General features: G+C 34.1%; 1 protein-coding gene across 1 annotated transcript; it reads right to left on the bottom strand.

Moving 5' to 3' along the window:
• Nucleotides 1–1,157: 1,157 nt before the first annotated feature.
• LOC127858868 (uncharacterized) lies at nucleotides 1,158–14,838 on the bottom strand. The gene is made up of 4 exons (XM_052396205.1): nucleotides 14,646–14,838; nucleotides 8,261–8,434; nucleotides 7,142–7,432; nucleotides 1,158–4,985 (listed from the first exon to the last, which is right to left on the bottom strand). Exons 1-4 carry the CDS (start codon nucleotides 14,723–14,725, stop codon nucleotides 4,211–4,213), a joined length of 1,320 nt encoding a protein of 439 aa, XP_052252165.1. The 5' UTR covers nucleotides 14,726–14,838; the 3' UTR covers nucleotides 1,158–4,210.
• Nucleotides 14,839–16,050: the final 1,212 nt, after the last annotated feature.

The raw sequence follows: 16,050 nt of genomic DNA, 5'->3' as shown, positions 1-16,050 counted from the left end.
TCTGTACTTCATGGACCAATAATGCTAATTTTTTGTAGGATTTGTGTCCTCATTGATATAAAGACACTGTGCAAATTTGGAAAGGATCGGACAAAAAATGTGGAAGATTTTTGAAAGTTTTCACAAAATAGGCAAAAACGAATAAACATGCAAAGTTCAACGAGCTCCTGCGGCCATGTTTTTTGACGAATCAAATTTCTTTGAACAACTTTTTCAGGGGAGCCCTCAAAGGTCATCCCTGTGAAATTTTTTGAAAATCTGATGAGCGGTTTCTGACAAGAAGATTTTTTAAGGTTTTTACCATATATGGTCATGGCGGCCATCTTGGTTATGTGATCAAATTTTTTTTAACAATTCTTTTGTCCCATGACCTAGGGATGCTCCACATGAAATTTAGTTGAAATTGGCTCAATGGTTTAGTAGAAGAAGATGTTTACAAATTTGTATACGGACGGACGGACGGACGCCGGACGCTGAGTGATCACAATAGCTCACCTCGAGCTATCGCTCAGGTGAGCTAACAACATGCCATCGATTTGTTAGTTGTCACCAAAGCAATAATGGTAACTGTTAAAAATAGTTAATAAATAAATAGATGAATGAATAAATAAATAATAAAAAGAAGTTTGCTCTATCTGATGATTGGGGATCTTTCATTTTCAAGAATCACGAGAAAACAGTTTTACATGTAATACACGTTTATTCTCAACATAATTTAAAAATGCATACTATGTATTTTAATCTGTATACAAGTATGTGATAAAATACTGCAGAAATCTGCGATTGTCTCCATCAATATCCTTGTACTGAAGACAAGCGACCGAAAACTAACGGGTTACGGACATAAGCCGTCTGGGACATTAGCCCCTTCAAAAGTGTGCACTAGGACGTTAGCCCCCAGGTGTTTTTAAACGTTGATAACTTATTTTAAAGGAAGTATTTTTATTCCATTTTCATTTCATATGTAAATACATACAATTATTATAAAATGTTGAAGTCTTATATATATTTTTTCCAATATATAGCTTGTACAACACGTATTTTTTTGTGTTTTTTACAATTTCGTTACTGTTTTAATTTTTTGCAATAGTATTATGATCTTGAATAATTGCCCCCCCCCCCAATAAAAAAACACTCTTTGATGCCTTTTTTTAAATAGATTATAAGTAATTACATGTGCTTACACATACAGCCATTAATAAAGGTGTGAATGCATAATGATGTTAAATGCATAATCATTTTTCAACAAACACCAATACAAGACAAGACAGTTTATTTCAATCCAATAAGGCATTTAAGCCCATGAGGACATATATACAATACAAGTATTGGCAAACAGTGCATACAAGAATACAAAAATTTAACAAAAGTTGCAGTTGTATGTTTCCAACATTTGGAGAAGATCGCTTTAAGAACAATATTTCAAAAACATACATGCAAGATATTTATGGAACGTATTCTAAGCATTTAGCCAATAATACAAACTATAATACAATACAACTATAATACAATATGTTCTCATCTCATCTTTTTATTTTATTTTATTTTTTTATTTTTTTTTATTTTTAATTAAAATAGTTTTATTTTAATTAATAAATTCGGGTAGTAAGGCTGCCTTTATTTACTTTAGTCTTGTAACGATCACTGGATGATATTCTATTAATAAAGTAGAAAACATAGAAATTGGCTTTTAAAAATGTAGCATATATTTATCCTAATTTGTTTCGTGCTATCAAATATCATCATATAACCATGATAGCGTGTTGTTTAAAGAAGCCTTTTGAGGCTGTATTCGAAACATACACGACGATTTCACAAACAATGACAAAAGAGTACTCATATATACACATTAACATAAATATGCTATATAACATCACTTTTTCCTGCATTATAGGTTTCTTTACATCTGCCTCTTCACATGTGCATCTACCGGATATGTTTATAATTTAGTTCGATTTTACTATTACGAAAAACAAGTAAAACAACCAATCGCAGAGAAATCTTTAATTACAAAGAGATAATAAAGTTTAATCATTCAGCTTGTATGAATTAAATATCTATCACAGATGGTATTTTATCATCTATAGAATAACATTAAGAGTGCCATAGATATATATATGCCTTACCGAAACCAAAATGTCAGACTTATATCATTGGCAACTGCTATCACTAACATCTGGACTAAACTTAACACTATATATTTACTTGTCGTATATTTGTCTTACCGAAAGACAAATGTTGTGGAAACTAGAGTTATAATGACACGTTATAATACATTAATTGTAAGATCTTAAAATACCTTATGCTTTAACGAGTAAGACATTATGGATGTTTTTGTCATATTTATTCATATGATAGAACGGTTACATGGTATGATATTAGCATAAACATCAGAATCAATTCTGCATTTAACAATTTCAAATTAGGTCACTAAAATACTAGTTGTACAGAGCAAATCTATTATAGCCTTGTAACTATAATAATACAAAGGGGCTTAAGGCAACATGTCATATCTATTTATCGTAATACAAAAAGCATGTACATCGAGCAATGTGCTCGTATTTCACTAAAATACATTACAGTTGTAGATAGCAAACACTAGCATAGTCTGGTTAGACTTAACACTTGAAACGTCATTAAGGCCTCATATCATACTTTATTTTCCCATATTACAAAATGTATGTAAAAGTAACCAACAAACATGCAAACATAGTCTGCGTATGGTTTCTGTATTATACCAAGGAACATACATCATACATCAGATATATTACAGTTTCTGCAGAAACACATATAAAACACATAGAAAACATAAAAAATATAAACAATTCAAGTACAAATAAACACATAGAAAGCATGTATTTACAGTATCGCAAGGAACACACATTATACATAAGTCAGCCATCTGCTATCAATTTGGCAGGGAAGACAATAGATACTTTCAACCTTGGATATTCGGCACCAATAATAAAATAGTAAACTGTAATACCAATTAACCTCATAATGTACTTGAATTAGTTGATGCAACACATATAGTACAGATTATGTAATACTATTGTTTTTTATCCAGTTGCTAAAATCTTTAATAACTTTTTCTTAATTTTTAATCACTCTTAAAATAACACAATTTCACAGTAGAACATGATTATTTATACATATTAATTAAGTGCTCTGTTACTAAAAATCTTATAAAAGATATGTCAATCTGATATTTTTAGCATCTTCTACCTTTTAATTGCATTTTATTTTTAAAAAGATGACATTTAATACCTAAGAAATATTTAAAAATGGGTAGGGGCTAACACACAAAGGGCAAAAAGTCCTATGGGCTAATGGGGCTAGCGTCCTGAGGGGCTTATGTCCTAGGGGCTAATGTCCAAGAGGGCTAATGTCCTACACTCAAGCTAACACGGTTAATATCTATAATTTGAAATCTCGTTTACATACATATTGCTTAACAAAACTAAATCATTTATTCAGAAAACTTTCAAACATCAAAAGCTAGGAGCTATAAAATTCCAGATATCAAAAGTTAATTGAAGACAATATTAAACATTACATTCATAACGTTTACTAATATTCCTGATTCTTCAGATAAAATCAGAATAGATAACACATTTTCAGCATTTTCATTTACATCCATCTGTGAATGTCTACCAGATAAGTAAGTCACACTTTGGATCGTGTTTGTTATCTTTTTTTTTCTATCTGCAATCTACATCAATTGAGTATACAAATTGGAATTAAACATTCCCATGCAAAAACAACAACTAATTCTTTTAGAAATTATGTTAAGTTAAACCTCAATAAAACGCTACAAAACTTTAAAATTCAACATGTATTTACTTTTTACTAAATAAGTACGACAAATTAGTCCTTTGAGGAAACTTCATACTGGTGTTCATATGTATAACAATATACATTAGGTACATCAATCAAACACTAAGTGTATGATAGCTTACAGGTGTGAAAGCGGGAATATGATTGCAAGTTTGTATCCCCTAACCCTCTGGGGGGGGGATGACAACTTGTTCAACCACGCAGGGCAAGATAGAGCATGCGGGACGTGGTCATCGAGGGTGGATGACGTTCTTTGAACCTCAGGAACAACAACTGAGTAGATGAGGAAGCTACTGAAACTTAGAAAACGACGAAGCCAGAGGTGTCCTCTGTTACAACCCATTGACCACTTAGAACTGTTCAGTATACGTCATTATATGTTTAATGCCTGGGAACAAAAGGACACAGCCTGTTCAAACAAGTCAACAGCCAAACCATCCTCTGAATACAAGGGTCTAATTCTATTAGTTAGTTCTGCCATTTGTTCATGGTCAATGGGTGTTGTAACAGAGAACACCTGTAGCTCATCGTCATTTGCTGAGGCTACAGGAGCTTCCTCATCTACTCCATAGTCCTCCTCTGAGACACTCAGTTGTTCCTCCTGAGGTTCAAAGAACATGTCATCAACCCCTCGATGACCACGTCCTGCATGCTCTATCATGCCCTGCAGATAAAGCTGGGTGGGTGTTCTGCCCCTCTCCTCACTCAGTCTGTGGCAGTTCCATCCGTCACGGAAGCGGTCTAAGGCCCGCTGAATGAGTGGAACATACACGAGGTGTAAGCACCACATGTGTACTTCCGAGCTCAGGTCCAAGCGACCCGTCTCCTCTAGATGTTGGAAGAGCTGGTGGAACACATTGGTACATGCAGAATACATGTCCCTCCAGAGCCGCTCGATCCTCTGGTTGTGGACGCTATTCCCAGTAATGAAGGATCCACGACCAGGGCCTCGATAGGATATCATGAAGGCTCCAACTCCTGTGTTTTCCAGACCTTTATCCGATCTCACTCTGGAAGGTACACCATACTGCCTAGTACCATTTATGAAGGCTTTCGTCATCGTGGTTGCACGGTTGTTGGTGGATACTTTCAGGAAGACACACAGTCTCGAGTATCCATCAATCCCACCGTGGACGACAAAGCCCCATCTGAAGATAAATAATTGGCTTTGAAATGACAGTAATATGTAATAGCGACATTTGCATGATGCATTATAAATTGCAACATATAAACATGATAGTAATTACATATTAATTCAATAATGATTTATTATATGCCTTTTGCTGCTTCAGCGGAAATGTGTGGCTTAAAATTTTAACCACACATATCTCTCTTTACAGCACCAATAATAATTACTACCTATCTAGGAATTTATACCAGTATATAACATAGCTTTTTGCTATCAGATAAAAGGCGTATAGAAGATGTTTATTTTATATTCTATGTAAAAATAAAATATATTAATTAGGCATGTCAAATCCATAACTAGTTAACCTGTTTTGGTACATGTATTTTATTGTTAACCAATTGTCATCATTCCACATAAATACCAGAAAAAGTAAAGAAGGAAATGCAAATATACCCTGTCTACTTGATAGACTTGAATCCGTATTATCTCATCGATTAAAAAATGTTTGGTACTAATTTTCATTGATTTTGTTGGACACTTACACCATGATTTAAAATTCATTCTTTATTTTATACATTTGGAATCCTAAAAGGATTTAAATTTTGCAATACTCCACATCCAAGAGTTGAACAAGAGCTGTCAGAGGACAGTGCGCTCGACTATTCGAGTGCTTGACAGTATAACGTAAGCCATCATGGAGGAGAGGGGGGGGGTATAACGAGGGTGTGTGGTAATTTAATAGATGATCTTTCAAAAATAAGGAAAAAAAAATTATTATTTTTATTATTTTTCTTTAAGGGGGGGGGGGGCGGATTCTGGGGTGGAGCATGGGGGATGGTTTGGGTGGAGGGCATTGTGGTATGTCAGGTAAGTGTTGTTTTGTCAAAGTATGAATCAAATGTGATCATAAATAAAGAAGTTATGGCAATTTTAGCAAAATGTTCAATTATCTAAGTATAAAAGGCGCCATAATTCTGTCAAGATGCTTGATACAGTTGCCTGCTTTTGTTTATAGATTGGGATCATGTTGGTAAAGAAGTATGCAAAATATGAAAGCAATATGTCAAAGGACATAGAAAATATTTGAGGTGGTACGCAAATTATTGATCAATCTAAGTATAAAAGGGGCAATAATTCTGTCAAAATGCTTGATACAGTTGTCTGCTCTTGTTTATAGATTGGGGTCATGTTGGTAAAGAAGTATGCAAAATATAAAAGCAATATGTTAAAGGACATAGGAAATATTTGGGGTAGTACGCAAACTTTAACATTTGATGCATATTCTAAGTGGAAAAGGGGCCATAATTATGACAAAATGCTTGATAGATTTGTCTGCTATTGTTTATAGGTTGAGGGTCATGTTGGTAAAGAAGTATGCAAAATATTAAAGCAATATGTGAAGGGAGAATGAAAATATTTGAGGTAGTTCGAAAACTTTAACATTTGCAAGCGGACGCAGACGCTAACGCTCACGCCGACGCCGGGGTGAGTAGGATAGCTCCACTATATATATTTCATATATAATAGTCAAGCTAAAAATGAAGGTTTTGATGCTTCCAAGCCTGCTTTGTTGGAAGTTTGGAGAACAAAACTTGAGAATATTACTCTTAAATTTTCCTTAACAATAACCTTGCAATACTCAATATTTCTAATGGAGGACTGACTTTTTTTTTAGCTGAAATAAGGCCCCATTCCCCCTGCAAAATATATATTTTTTCCCCATATTAAATACAAAATTCTCCCTTCACTTAAGCAAATTGATTGCCATAGACTCCAACTTGTCAAGATGTAGAACACAGTGTTAAAACTAAATAAAATTGTAATACCTGTATAAGGTGTTTCATATAAGCAGATTGTGGCTAAGTGGTAAACAAATACTCTAATAATATTACGTTCTATGATCTATGCCTCATTTAACCCTTTATCACTTAGATATGTATTTTGACGCATTTGTAGTCTCTTAGAAAGTTACATATAATTAAATATCTTTTTAAATGTATTCAAGTTTTAAAGGTTTCATTTCCAACCCTGAGATACTGATGAGCAGCAAACAGCATAAAACCTGAACAGACTGCGAGTTACTCGAAGGCTGTTTTGGTTTTATGCTGTTTGCACAAAGTGATTTTCTTTTTTCTTCTGAGTGGGAAATGGTTATTAAACGTTAGCTGTTTTAACCTGATTAACTTGTGGTTTCCATCAATATGCCACAATGAATTTGGTGCTGCAACCTTGTAGACCCGTCGTCTTATGGAATGACACCATCTCAAAGCCACTGCTGAGGCATCAACTCGTATTAGGCTGTCAGCAACTCTCTGCCTCTGAACTCTATGTCCTCGGCTCTGCAGCAGGCCTTGAACCATTCTCTGACCAAGGGACGGGTTCCCTTGGGTCACTTCTCGTACAAGATCATCTAATGCATTATTTGACAGCACCGAGTATGTCTGCCTCAGCTTTAAACCAAAGGATCTGAAACAAATTCAGCAGGCTTTCAGCTGGTTTTCTCACATGTGTATCATGCAAATTGCATTTGAATAATGATAGACACAATCTTCACTTTAGCATTGTTGAACAACTAGCCCAAATCTTTATGCATTAATAGAACAGATTAAAATACCCACTAGCCCGATTATTTGAATCTGGAAATTTTAATAGCCAAAATTACATATCACTAGCCCCGGGCTGTCGGGCTAGGGGTTAGCGTCAAGACTGTAGACATATTTAACTATAACCAAAACTATTAAATTTACTTAAAACTAGTTAAACCATTTCTTTGTAAATAAATCTTGTCTAATTTATCAAAAAAGGTTCGATCTTATCCAAGTTCACCAACCAGACATGCACACAATAATTCATTGATCAATAAAAAGGGTTTAATAAGACCATAATTAATTATGAAATAAGTGACAAAACATTAGACTCAAACCATGGTTTAATGCACAATCACAAACTGAACTACTCAATCTGTGTCTATATCAGGGGACTCTCTCTGTTTTTGGGGAACAGTACCTGTACCCTCAAGCAGGTGGAAATTATGCATTATTTATCCAAATAGGGGAATTTAAACCAAAAATATAATGAAACACAAAAGTATGTTTTTAAATCTCTATTTTAAATCTATAATTATATTTTTTTTACCACAAACAACTAACATGATGCAGTGACACAGGCCTTCAGATTATCTGGGAAATTTGTGAAATGAAGGGTGCTTACAGGTAATCATTATAAACTTTCTTAGGTAACAGGAGAAACTTCATGTAAATATTTCTTTCAAATTTCAAATATTATGCACTATACCTAAGCCTTCGCTTGACCGATGAGTCAGACACATGCAGAAGATCTGCCATTTGTCGTCTTGTAAAGCCAGCTTCAATGAAGAATTCCAGCTGTTCTCGAGAAATTACATACACAGGACGACCTCTTGTCCTCTGTTGATTGGCAGAAAAGAACCTGACCGATGGAAACGAGGAACTAAAATCAGATAAAAAACACTTTGAACTATTAATAAGCAATGCTCCTTAATCATATGTCAGCATTCGTTCCCAATTACCTGGAACCGGACCTATTCCAATTATTGCAAATTAAGAACAATCCAAAAAGAACACATAGTTATACGAAAAAGGCTGAATACCAAAAAGACTACAAACATACCACAAAGGCAGAAAAATGGTTTTGGGTTTTGATTTTCTGCCTCTCTGGATCCCAATCATGCCCATTATCTATATTGATACATGTATGCATACTCATGATAATGTAGTGTTTCCTTCTGCAAAAATATTTCCATTGACAGTGAACATTCAGAATAAAAAACAACAAGATGTGTTTGTAAAACAATATGTCGCCCATGTAATTAACATTTGACCTTGAACAAAGACCTTGACCTTTCACCACTTAAAATGTGCAGCTCCATGAGATACACATGCACGTCAAATATCAATATCGCAAAAGTTATGGCCAATGTTAAAATTTGATGCAAACCAACAAACCAACAGACAGGGCAAAAACAATATGTTCCCCAGTATAGACCGGGAGACATATAAACAGTGTTAAGGCTTTTGGTCAACATTCACAAAATGAGTAACCGCTGCATTGAGCTGGGAATCCTGGAAGAACTATGCAAATAATATGTTGTTGATTAAACATAAAACTTATAACAGTGTCCAAATTATAAATACGAGCAACATCTATTTAATATTGTCGTCGGATGTTTCGGGCCCCAGGTGTTTCCACCATGCATGTTTCCCCCTTAGTCATTTCACTTCAAACTTGAAGTGTCATTGCATGACATGGTTTACCAAGTATCTTTATCTTCTATTTACAATAAGACGTTTACGATAAACTAAACTGTATTTGTTTTAAAAACGTTTTATGTGTCATTTCATGCTTTGTTTTGAATAAACTATACACGAAAATAACAAAATTAACAATAGCAAATTAAAATAAATGTTGTTTTATTTAAAAAAAAACGATAGCAAAGTGTAATCAAATTTGTTTAATGTATGCGAGTTAGTTTAAAAGTAAGTTTCAAAATAACACGGGTCATACAGATATCTATTATATGCAATGTTTAATAATAAAGAGGAAGTGGTATTTTGCTTTCTTTTTTTATTATTTGTTTTTCTATTTATTTATACGTATACTGTGTGTATGTACATTTCTGTATACTTATTTAAGAACGCGACCGATTAAATTTTTGGCAATCGATCTATTGTCGACCTTTTAATTGTACATGTAGCTTCATTGGTTGTAAATTAAGAATTGTTACTTAATGTAACTAACTAATGGGGTTGTCTACCCTCGGAACTTCAGTTAAAAACCATTGCCCGAGCACACTGCTTAACATAGATAATATACTGTGCGTTAAAAAGGCCGAAAACAGGCCATATGGTCAGCTCAATTTAACTGGGCTGAGCCATAAACATAATAGGGTACTTTGCAGCGTTGATGCGGTGCTTTAATAACAAGGGCTGTTTGTAAAACATGCATGCCCCCCATATGGGCTGTCAGTTGTAGTGGCAGTCATTGTGTGAATACGTTTTTTGTCAATGTGACCTTGACCTTTGACTTAGTGACCTGAAAATCAATAGGGGTCATCTGCCAGTCATGATCAATGTACCTATGAAGTTTCATGATCCTAGGCCTTATTATTCTTGAGTTATCATCAGGAAACCATTTTACTGTTTCAAGTCACTGTGACCTTGACCTTTGACCAAGTGACCTGAAAATCAATAGGGGCCATTTGCCAGTCATGATCAATGTACCTATGAAGTTTCATGATCCTAGGCGTATGCATTCTTGAGTTATCATCCGGAAACCATTTTACTATTTCGAGTCACTGTGACCTTGACCTTTGACCTAGTGACCTGAAAATAAAACGGGGTCATCTGCCAGTCATAATCAATGTATCTATGAAATTTCATATTCCTAGGCCAAAGCATTCTTGAGTTATCATCCGGAAACCATTTTACTATTTTGAGTCACTGTGACCTTGACCTTTGACTTAGTGACCTGAAAATCAATAGGGGTCATCTGCCATTCATGATCAATGTACCTATGAAGTTTCATGATCCTAGGCCAAAGCGTTCTTGAGTTATCATCTAGAAACCATCTGGTGGACGGACCGACGGACCAACATGAGCAAAACAATATACCCCCTATTCTTTGAAGGGGGGCATACAAATCTAATAAATTAAAAAAAAAAAATTACTTTAACAATGAAATATATAATATAACAAGATACTCAAGAATCTATGCATATAAAACTACGCTAAGAGACAAGATTACCTATTTGCTGACTGCATTTTAAAAACATGGCGTTGATTGGTCCGAATTCCTTAACTTGCAAAATCTGTTTTGAGATGAAAAATTTGCACAATGAAAGGCCTTGACATTAAGTTTACTATCTACATGTATAACGTAAACAATGTAGAATTTCATGATAGGAAATATATGGAACAAAAAAAGGATAATTACATCCATTAGTACTTAAATTTATTTGCATTTAGAATGATTGTTTTATACTGTTAAACTACCATGAAGGTGTTATATTGTTATTTTCATTATAATTATTATCATTATTATTCTATTGATGTTATTTGTGATAAAAAGAAAGAGGAAGAAAGAGAATAGCCCAATTTATATAAGTAGTGATGGTGAAAACACATACTATTATAAGTGGCATCATCATTACTAGACCCATTGTTCAGCGTATGCTGCAATGGAGTTGTTGTTGGAGTCTTTTAACTTTGTGATCTGTGTTTTTTGATGTTATTATAATATTAAATTATTTATAGTTTTATATAAATTAGAAAAACAATTCACAGGTGTGTACTTTATCTAAAATAAAAATAATATTAATAGTTTTGGAGTTTTCTAGACCACAAAGTGGTTCAACAATGCCACTATTTGTTAACAGACATTATATGACTAATGATAAGTATAAATCTGATGTTAAGGTTGTATTAATGCATATAAAGTCATAAATTTACACCGGTTGTATTAATGTATATAAAAAAATAGACAAACGTGGAAAGTTTTTTTAAAACTTTATTAAATTATGCAAGTAGAGCCTGGTAAAATAGCTCCCCTTTATAGTATCCCTATTGCTTAAGTGCATTAATTTATAAGGAAAAATGGTAAATATTGTATTTATATTTGTATTTTAGTACATAATTGTATGTGTATTGTAATTTAGTATATATTTATAGAGTGGTATAATGTTGAACACTTGCAGACAGGGAATATAGCGGTAATGCTCCAACATAAGATCCTGTCTGTATGGGACTTAGAGAGAATGGGGCTATGAAGAAGAAACACCCCCCAGAGTGGCGTTAAGACAATATTTAAAAGAAAGTTAATAATAATATTTATATATCCAAAGGTAATGACGTACTTGTCGCCATACAGTCACCTTTATAGGGCCACATACCGGTAACAATTTGAAAGTAAAACAATGTACATGTACTTTACAGTTAAAAATTAAACAAAACAACTATTTTATACATAAAAAAGGATTATTTACATCATGTACAATACTATATGCATTTATTTATAAGTTAAATTCCAGTTACCACCCTGGGGGCTAAAAGGGGAAGTTTTGGAAGTGTAGGCAGGAATGAATGGGGGGTTTCCACTTTCCAGCAGGGGTAATACCACTGGGGTGATCTAAGGGAGATAATTTGTATAGGAGAACTATTTGAGGATGGTTTTGTCCCCTGGACCAGAGGGAGTGCATGGTAAATAGAAACTAATAAGAGTACAAATGGAAAGAAAAATAAAACAATATGATATTTGAGGTACTGGCATATTTCCGATAAAATATAAAATTGGCAAAAAGACCAAATTATACTTGAATGATGAAAAAAAACACAAAAAGCTCTTATCCCTCCAATATAACTTAAATATAGGGGATAACATTAACAAAAGAGAAAATAGTACAAAAGTACCTTATTTGCTATATAAAATAGCATTTTTAACAAAAATTAAGGAAAATACAAAGGTACATTATTGGCTATAATGAACAAGATAGCAATATTAAAAAAATCTACAATAATACCAAGAAGTTGGCATTACCCCGGAGAGGGCTAATTAAGGGTTTTGCAAGGTATAAGGCACTGCACCGTGCACTCCAGTCTGACATGGCTCTTCGCATTTGAAGGGGAAAGGGTGGGGTGTCAAAGCGCAAGGGAGGCGGTGCAATGCAGCCAACAAACCCGGTTTACTGGACAGCCTCGTCCCTTCTTTTAATAAAAGCTGCCATAAAATATGGTTGTATTAAGAAACTGAGAAATGTAAATGGCGATCTAGCGTTATACTAAATTAAAAAATGTGTTAAAATAAAGAATATCAGGTCAATGCCATTGACCTGATTTATATAGGGCGGTGGAACAATAAGCCCAATAAAGCTAAAACAAAGTTGTGTCAAAGTGACACAAATCCAACACAATTACAATAGGATTATGTCAGATTTGTGTAAAGATTACACGGTTTAGAAGAATCAGTCTCATGACTGTATAATTGGGTGGGGATTGTCTGCTCTCCCTCCCCCAATGACCTAGATCTTGTCAGTTATCTGACAGTCTATAAGGTATTTGGCGAGGGCAGAGTAGACCGGGCCCCTAGCTGCTCCCTTGGGGTCGAGCACCTTGGAAAGGTTAAAACTAGCCCATGGGAGTGCAATGCAGCTTCGAGGTGGTCCCTCTGCGTCTTATGGTTTTGACAGTGCAGCAGCATGTGGGGCGCAGTGAAAAATTACGGCAATTTAGAACTTTTCTTTTTTTCGTTAATTGTGGTTGACAATCCCATTAAAGTCTTTATGATCTGAACAATTTTTAATATTTCATTATTTTGCAAAGTACTGAGCAAAATAAGATATAATGGTCAGGACAAGATGTTTTTGGGTCAGGACATATGAAATTTTGGTCCCTGGTGCGACCAGACAACTGGCTTCAAAAGTTTATGTCGAGCCCTGAAATGTACGATTAACTGACCATTTATTTACTCAAACCGATAAATATGACAAACTGTCACAAACACAAACAGCTGGCGATCTCTATCAAACTCTTAAAAAAGTTGGTTTACTAAGAATAAATCTATATCAACTTAAACTTATCAAGTACATGTAGTTAATAATTATTTTGTTTAAAAGATCCATGTATGAGTAATTAAACTTTTGTAGACCACACTAGACAATGAAATAAAGCTTGACATGATTTTGATATACATGTATGAGAGTGAAAATGTAATGTAACACTGACCCGATCTTATCCAGAAAATGAACTATAAAAGCGCTAGATGATCCAGAACGATTGATTGGACATCCTGAGTGCATGTGAAAACTGTTCAGACCACCTGAGTGTACTAAAGTATCAAACCATATTATTGATTACAATCTGCGATTTATGTTATAACATTACACACTAAATGTCCAATAGTGTAATTGACATGAAAAACTACAAGTATCAAATTTTTAAAAAATGGGGGCGAAATGATCAGGGAGGAAAAACCTTGGGAGCGAAACAAAATGCGAAAATACTTTGGCGCAAAACGTCCACAAATCTTTAACATAACAGTTAAGCAACTCCAAATGGAGTTATTGTTCTGCGCTTCGCAACAGTGAAAATAATATCTATGATCACTCATGGGCAAGACTGAACTTTAACTGTACGCAGTTGTTTACCACTATCAACAAAGCAGGGCTTTGGGGGCAGAAGGCTATAAGCCCCAGATACTAAGGAATTATTTAGGATAAAAAGGGTTATTAGGTGTTGCGTTTTGTGTTAGGTGTTGCATGCTAAGCAACGACGAAAGTATATGCTTTTCCATTCTTTTTTTACGTACTGGTTAAGTTCAATCGTCCACACTCATGAAATAAAATGATAAGCTACCCTGGTCCATATAAACATACTCCCAGAGCCTTTGATGATTTTTGCTATGGCGGCTTTGGGTTATACAGCTGAAGGTTGATTTATTGCAACTAATGCTACCCAAACCAACAAAAATCCAGACATAGTATCAGCCATAATTAACACTGTTAGCCATATATTTGAAATGATGGTCATCAAAATATTCAGTGACCTATTTATCAGACCTATTCACACACCCATGTGCATTGTCACTTTAAATATGTGCCAACACAATTAATCATATTATCATTAATTCAATTTATTAAAACAAAACTCACTTCTTATGTTGCTCTATGGATTCAATCATACGGACAATGATGTTAGCAAGTTCTTCCATCCTCGGATGTTCGGTGCACATTCTCCTAACATTCAGCAACAACGAATTAAGGGTAAGGAGAGAGTCGTCCAAAACATTCCTACTTTGATCACCAAGTACAATTCTACCGCATGATAAAATAATTTCTTTAGCTCTCTGAACGAATTGCGCCCCCATTTTCTTCGAATATAGCATTTACTGCGGGGTCAATATTTCTTTTTTCAAATTATTTTACTTAATAAAATCATTAAAGGACAAAAACATATGAACAAACACATGAATAAGCTCATTAAATATCTTTATTCTTCCGTATTGATTTTATTTAAATTTATTGTTAAATATTTAATTATTTTCTTTAAAAAATCTCGGTTTGTAGAGGCAAAAATGATTGGTTGAAAAATGACCCAAACAAAAAAATGTAACAGCAGGCATAAAAATATACCAACAGTCATAATTTGTGAACGCTGTGAAAAAATTGTAACCGCAGTGACAAAATAAATATCACCGCAGTGATAAATTTATTACCGCAGTGACAAAAATGTCACCGCGGTAACAATTTTGTCACCGCTGTGATATCTATTTTTAGCTGTTGGCGTATCTGTACTTTTGACCCAAAGGGTACGTCATAGATTCAACCGGGAGAAAGTTTATACACCAAGTCATCACAGAATCAACAAAAAATCACGGGTAGGTTCAATTAAAAAATATATATATTATGTCAACCTTTCAAATCGTAGTAATTTTACTAAAAGCTGGCAGTTGCTGCAAAGAATGATAACTATAAAAGTTGGCTGTTAATTTGTTTGACAGAGGAAAAAAACCATAAATGAAATGGAATTTTAGTGGTGAGACCGCATAATCTTTTAGCAAAAATATATATATTCGGTTTAAGACAATTTTAAATGTCAGACCAGTGTCTAATTAAATGAATTCATCTTTTTAAGATTGACGATACGCCTGATGATACCACAGGAGAAGGAAAGATCTACGAGCAGCCTGGCAGTACGTTTTGTCCAGTCCGATGCTTTGAGAAGTACCTATCTAAACTGAACCCTAAACTCGAAGCATTATTACAAAGACTGATAGAATCACTTTCAAGAGGCCAGTGACATTTTGGTATTGTGCTGCACCTTCAGGAAATAATACTTTGACTGTGTTAGCCAGTGAATTTTTTTATTTTTGTTATCAAAATATAAATGGTTATTCATTGCTGTATTTAAATACAATTATTGAATATTAAAATTGTTCATAGTTCTTATAAATTGTTCATGTTTGAAAAGTTTGTTCGGTATAATAAAATAAATATTACATGGCTGAGAGGGTGACAGTAAATTGTTCAACTTTTGGAAAAATACTGTCAACCTCGG

This window comes from Dreissena polymorpha, chromosome 14 (assembly GCF_020536995.1).
Source record: "Dreissena polymorpha isolate Duluth1 chromosome 14, UMN_Dpol_1.0, whole genome shotgun sequence".
Taxonomy (NCBI): domain Eukaryota; kingdom Metazoa; phylum Mollusca; class Bivalvia; order Myida; family Dreissenidae; genus Dreissena; species Dreissena polymorpha.
Note: the sequence above shows the minus strand (reverse complement) of the source record. Positions and strands in the feature narration are given on the sequence as shown.

Excerpts from the sequence above, each read along its gene's own strand:
- LOC127858868 (XM_052396205.1), bottom strand. The coding sequence starts at position 14,725 with ATGTGCACCGAACATCCGAGGATGGAAGAACTTGCTAACATCATTGTC. Across the intron at positions 8,435-14,645 it reads TCCATAGAGCAACATAAGAA|TTCCTCGTTTCCATCGGTCA; the intron begins GTGAGTTTTGTT and ends ATCTGATTTTAG. Across the intron at positions 7,433-8,260 it reads TCGGTCAAGCGAAGGCTTAG|ATCCTTTGGTTTAAAGCTGA; the intron begins GTATAGTGCATA and ends AATTTGTTTCAG.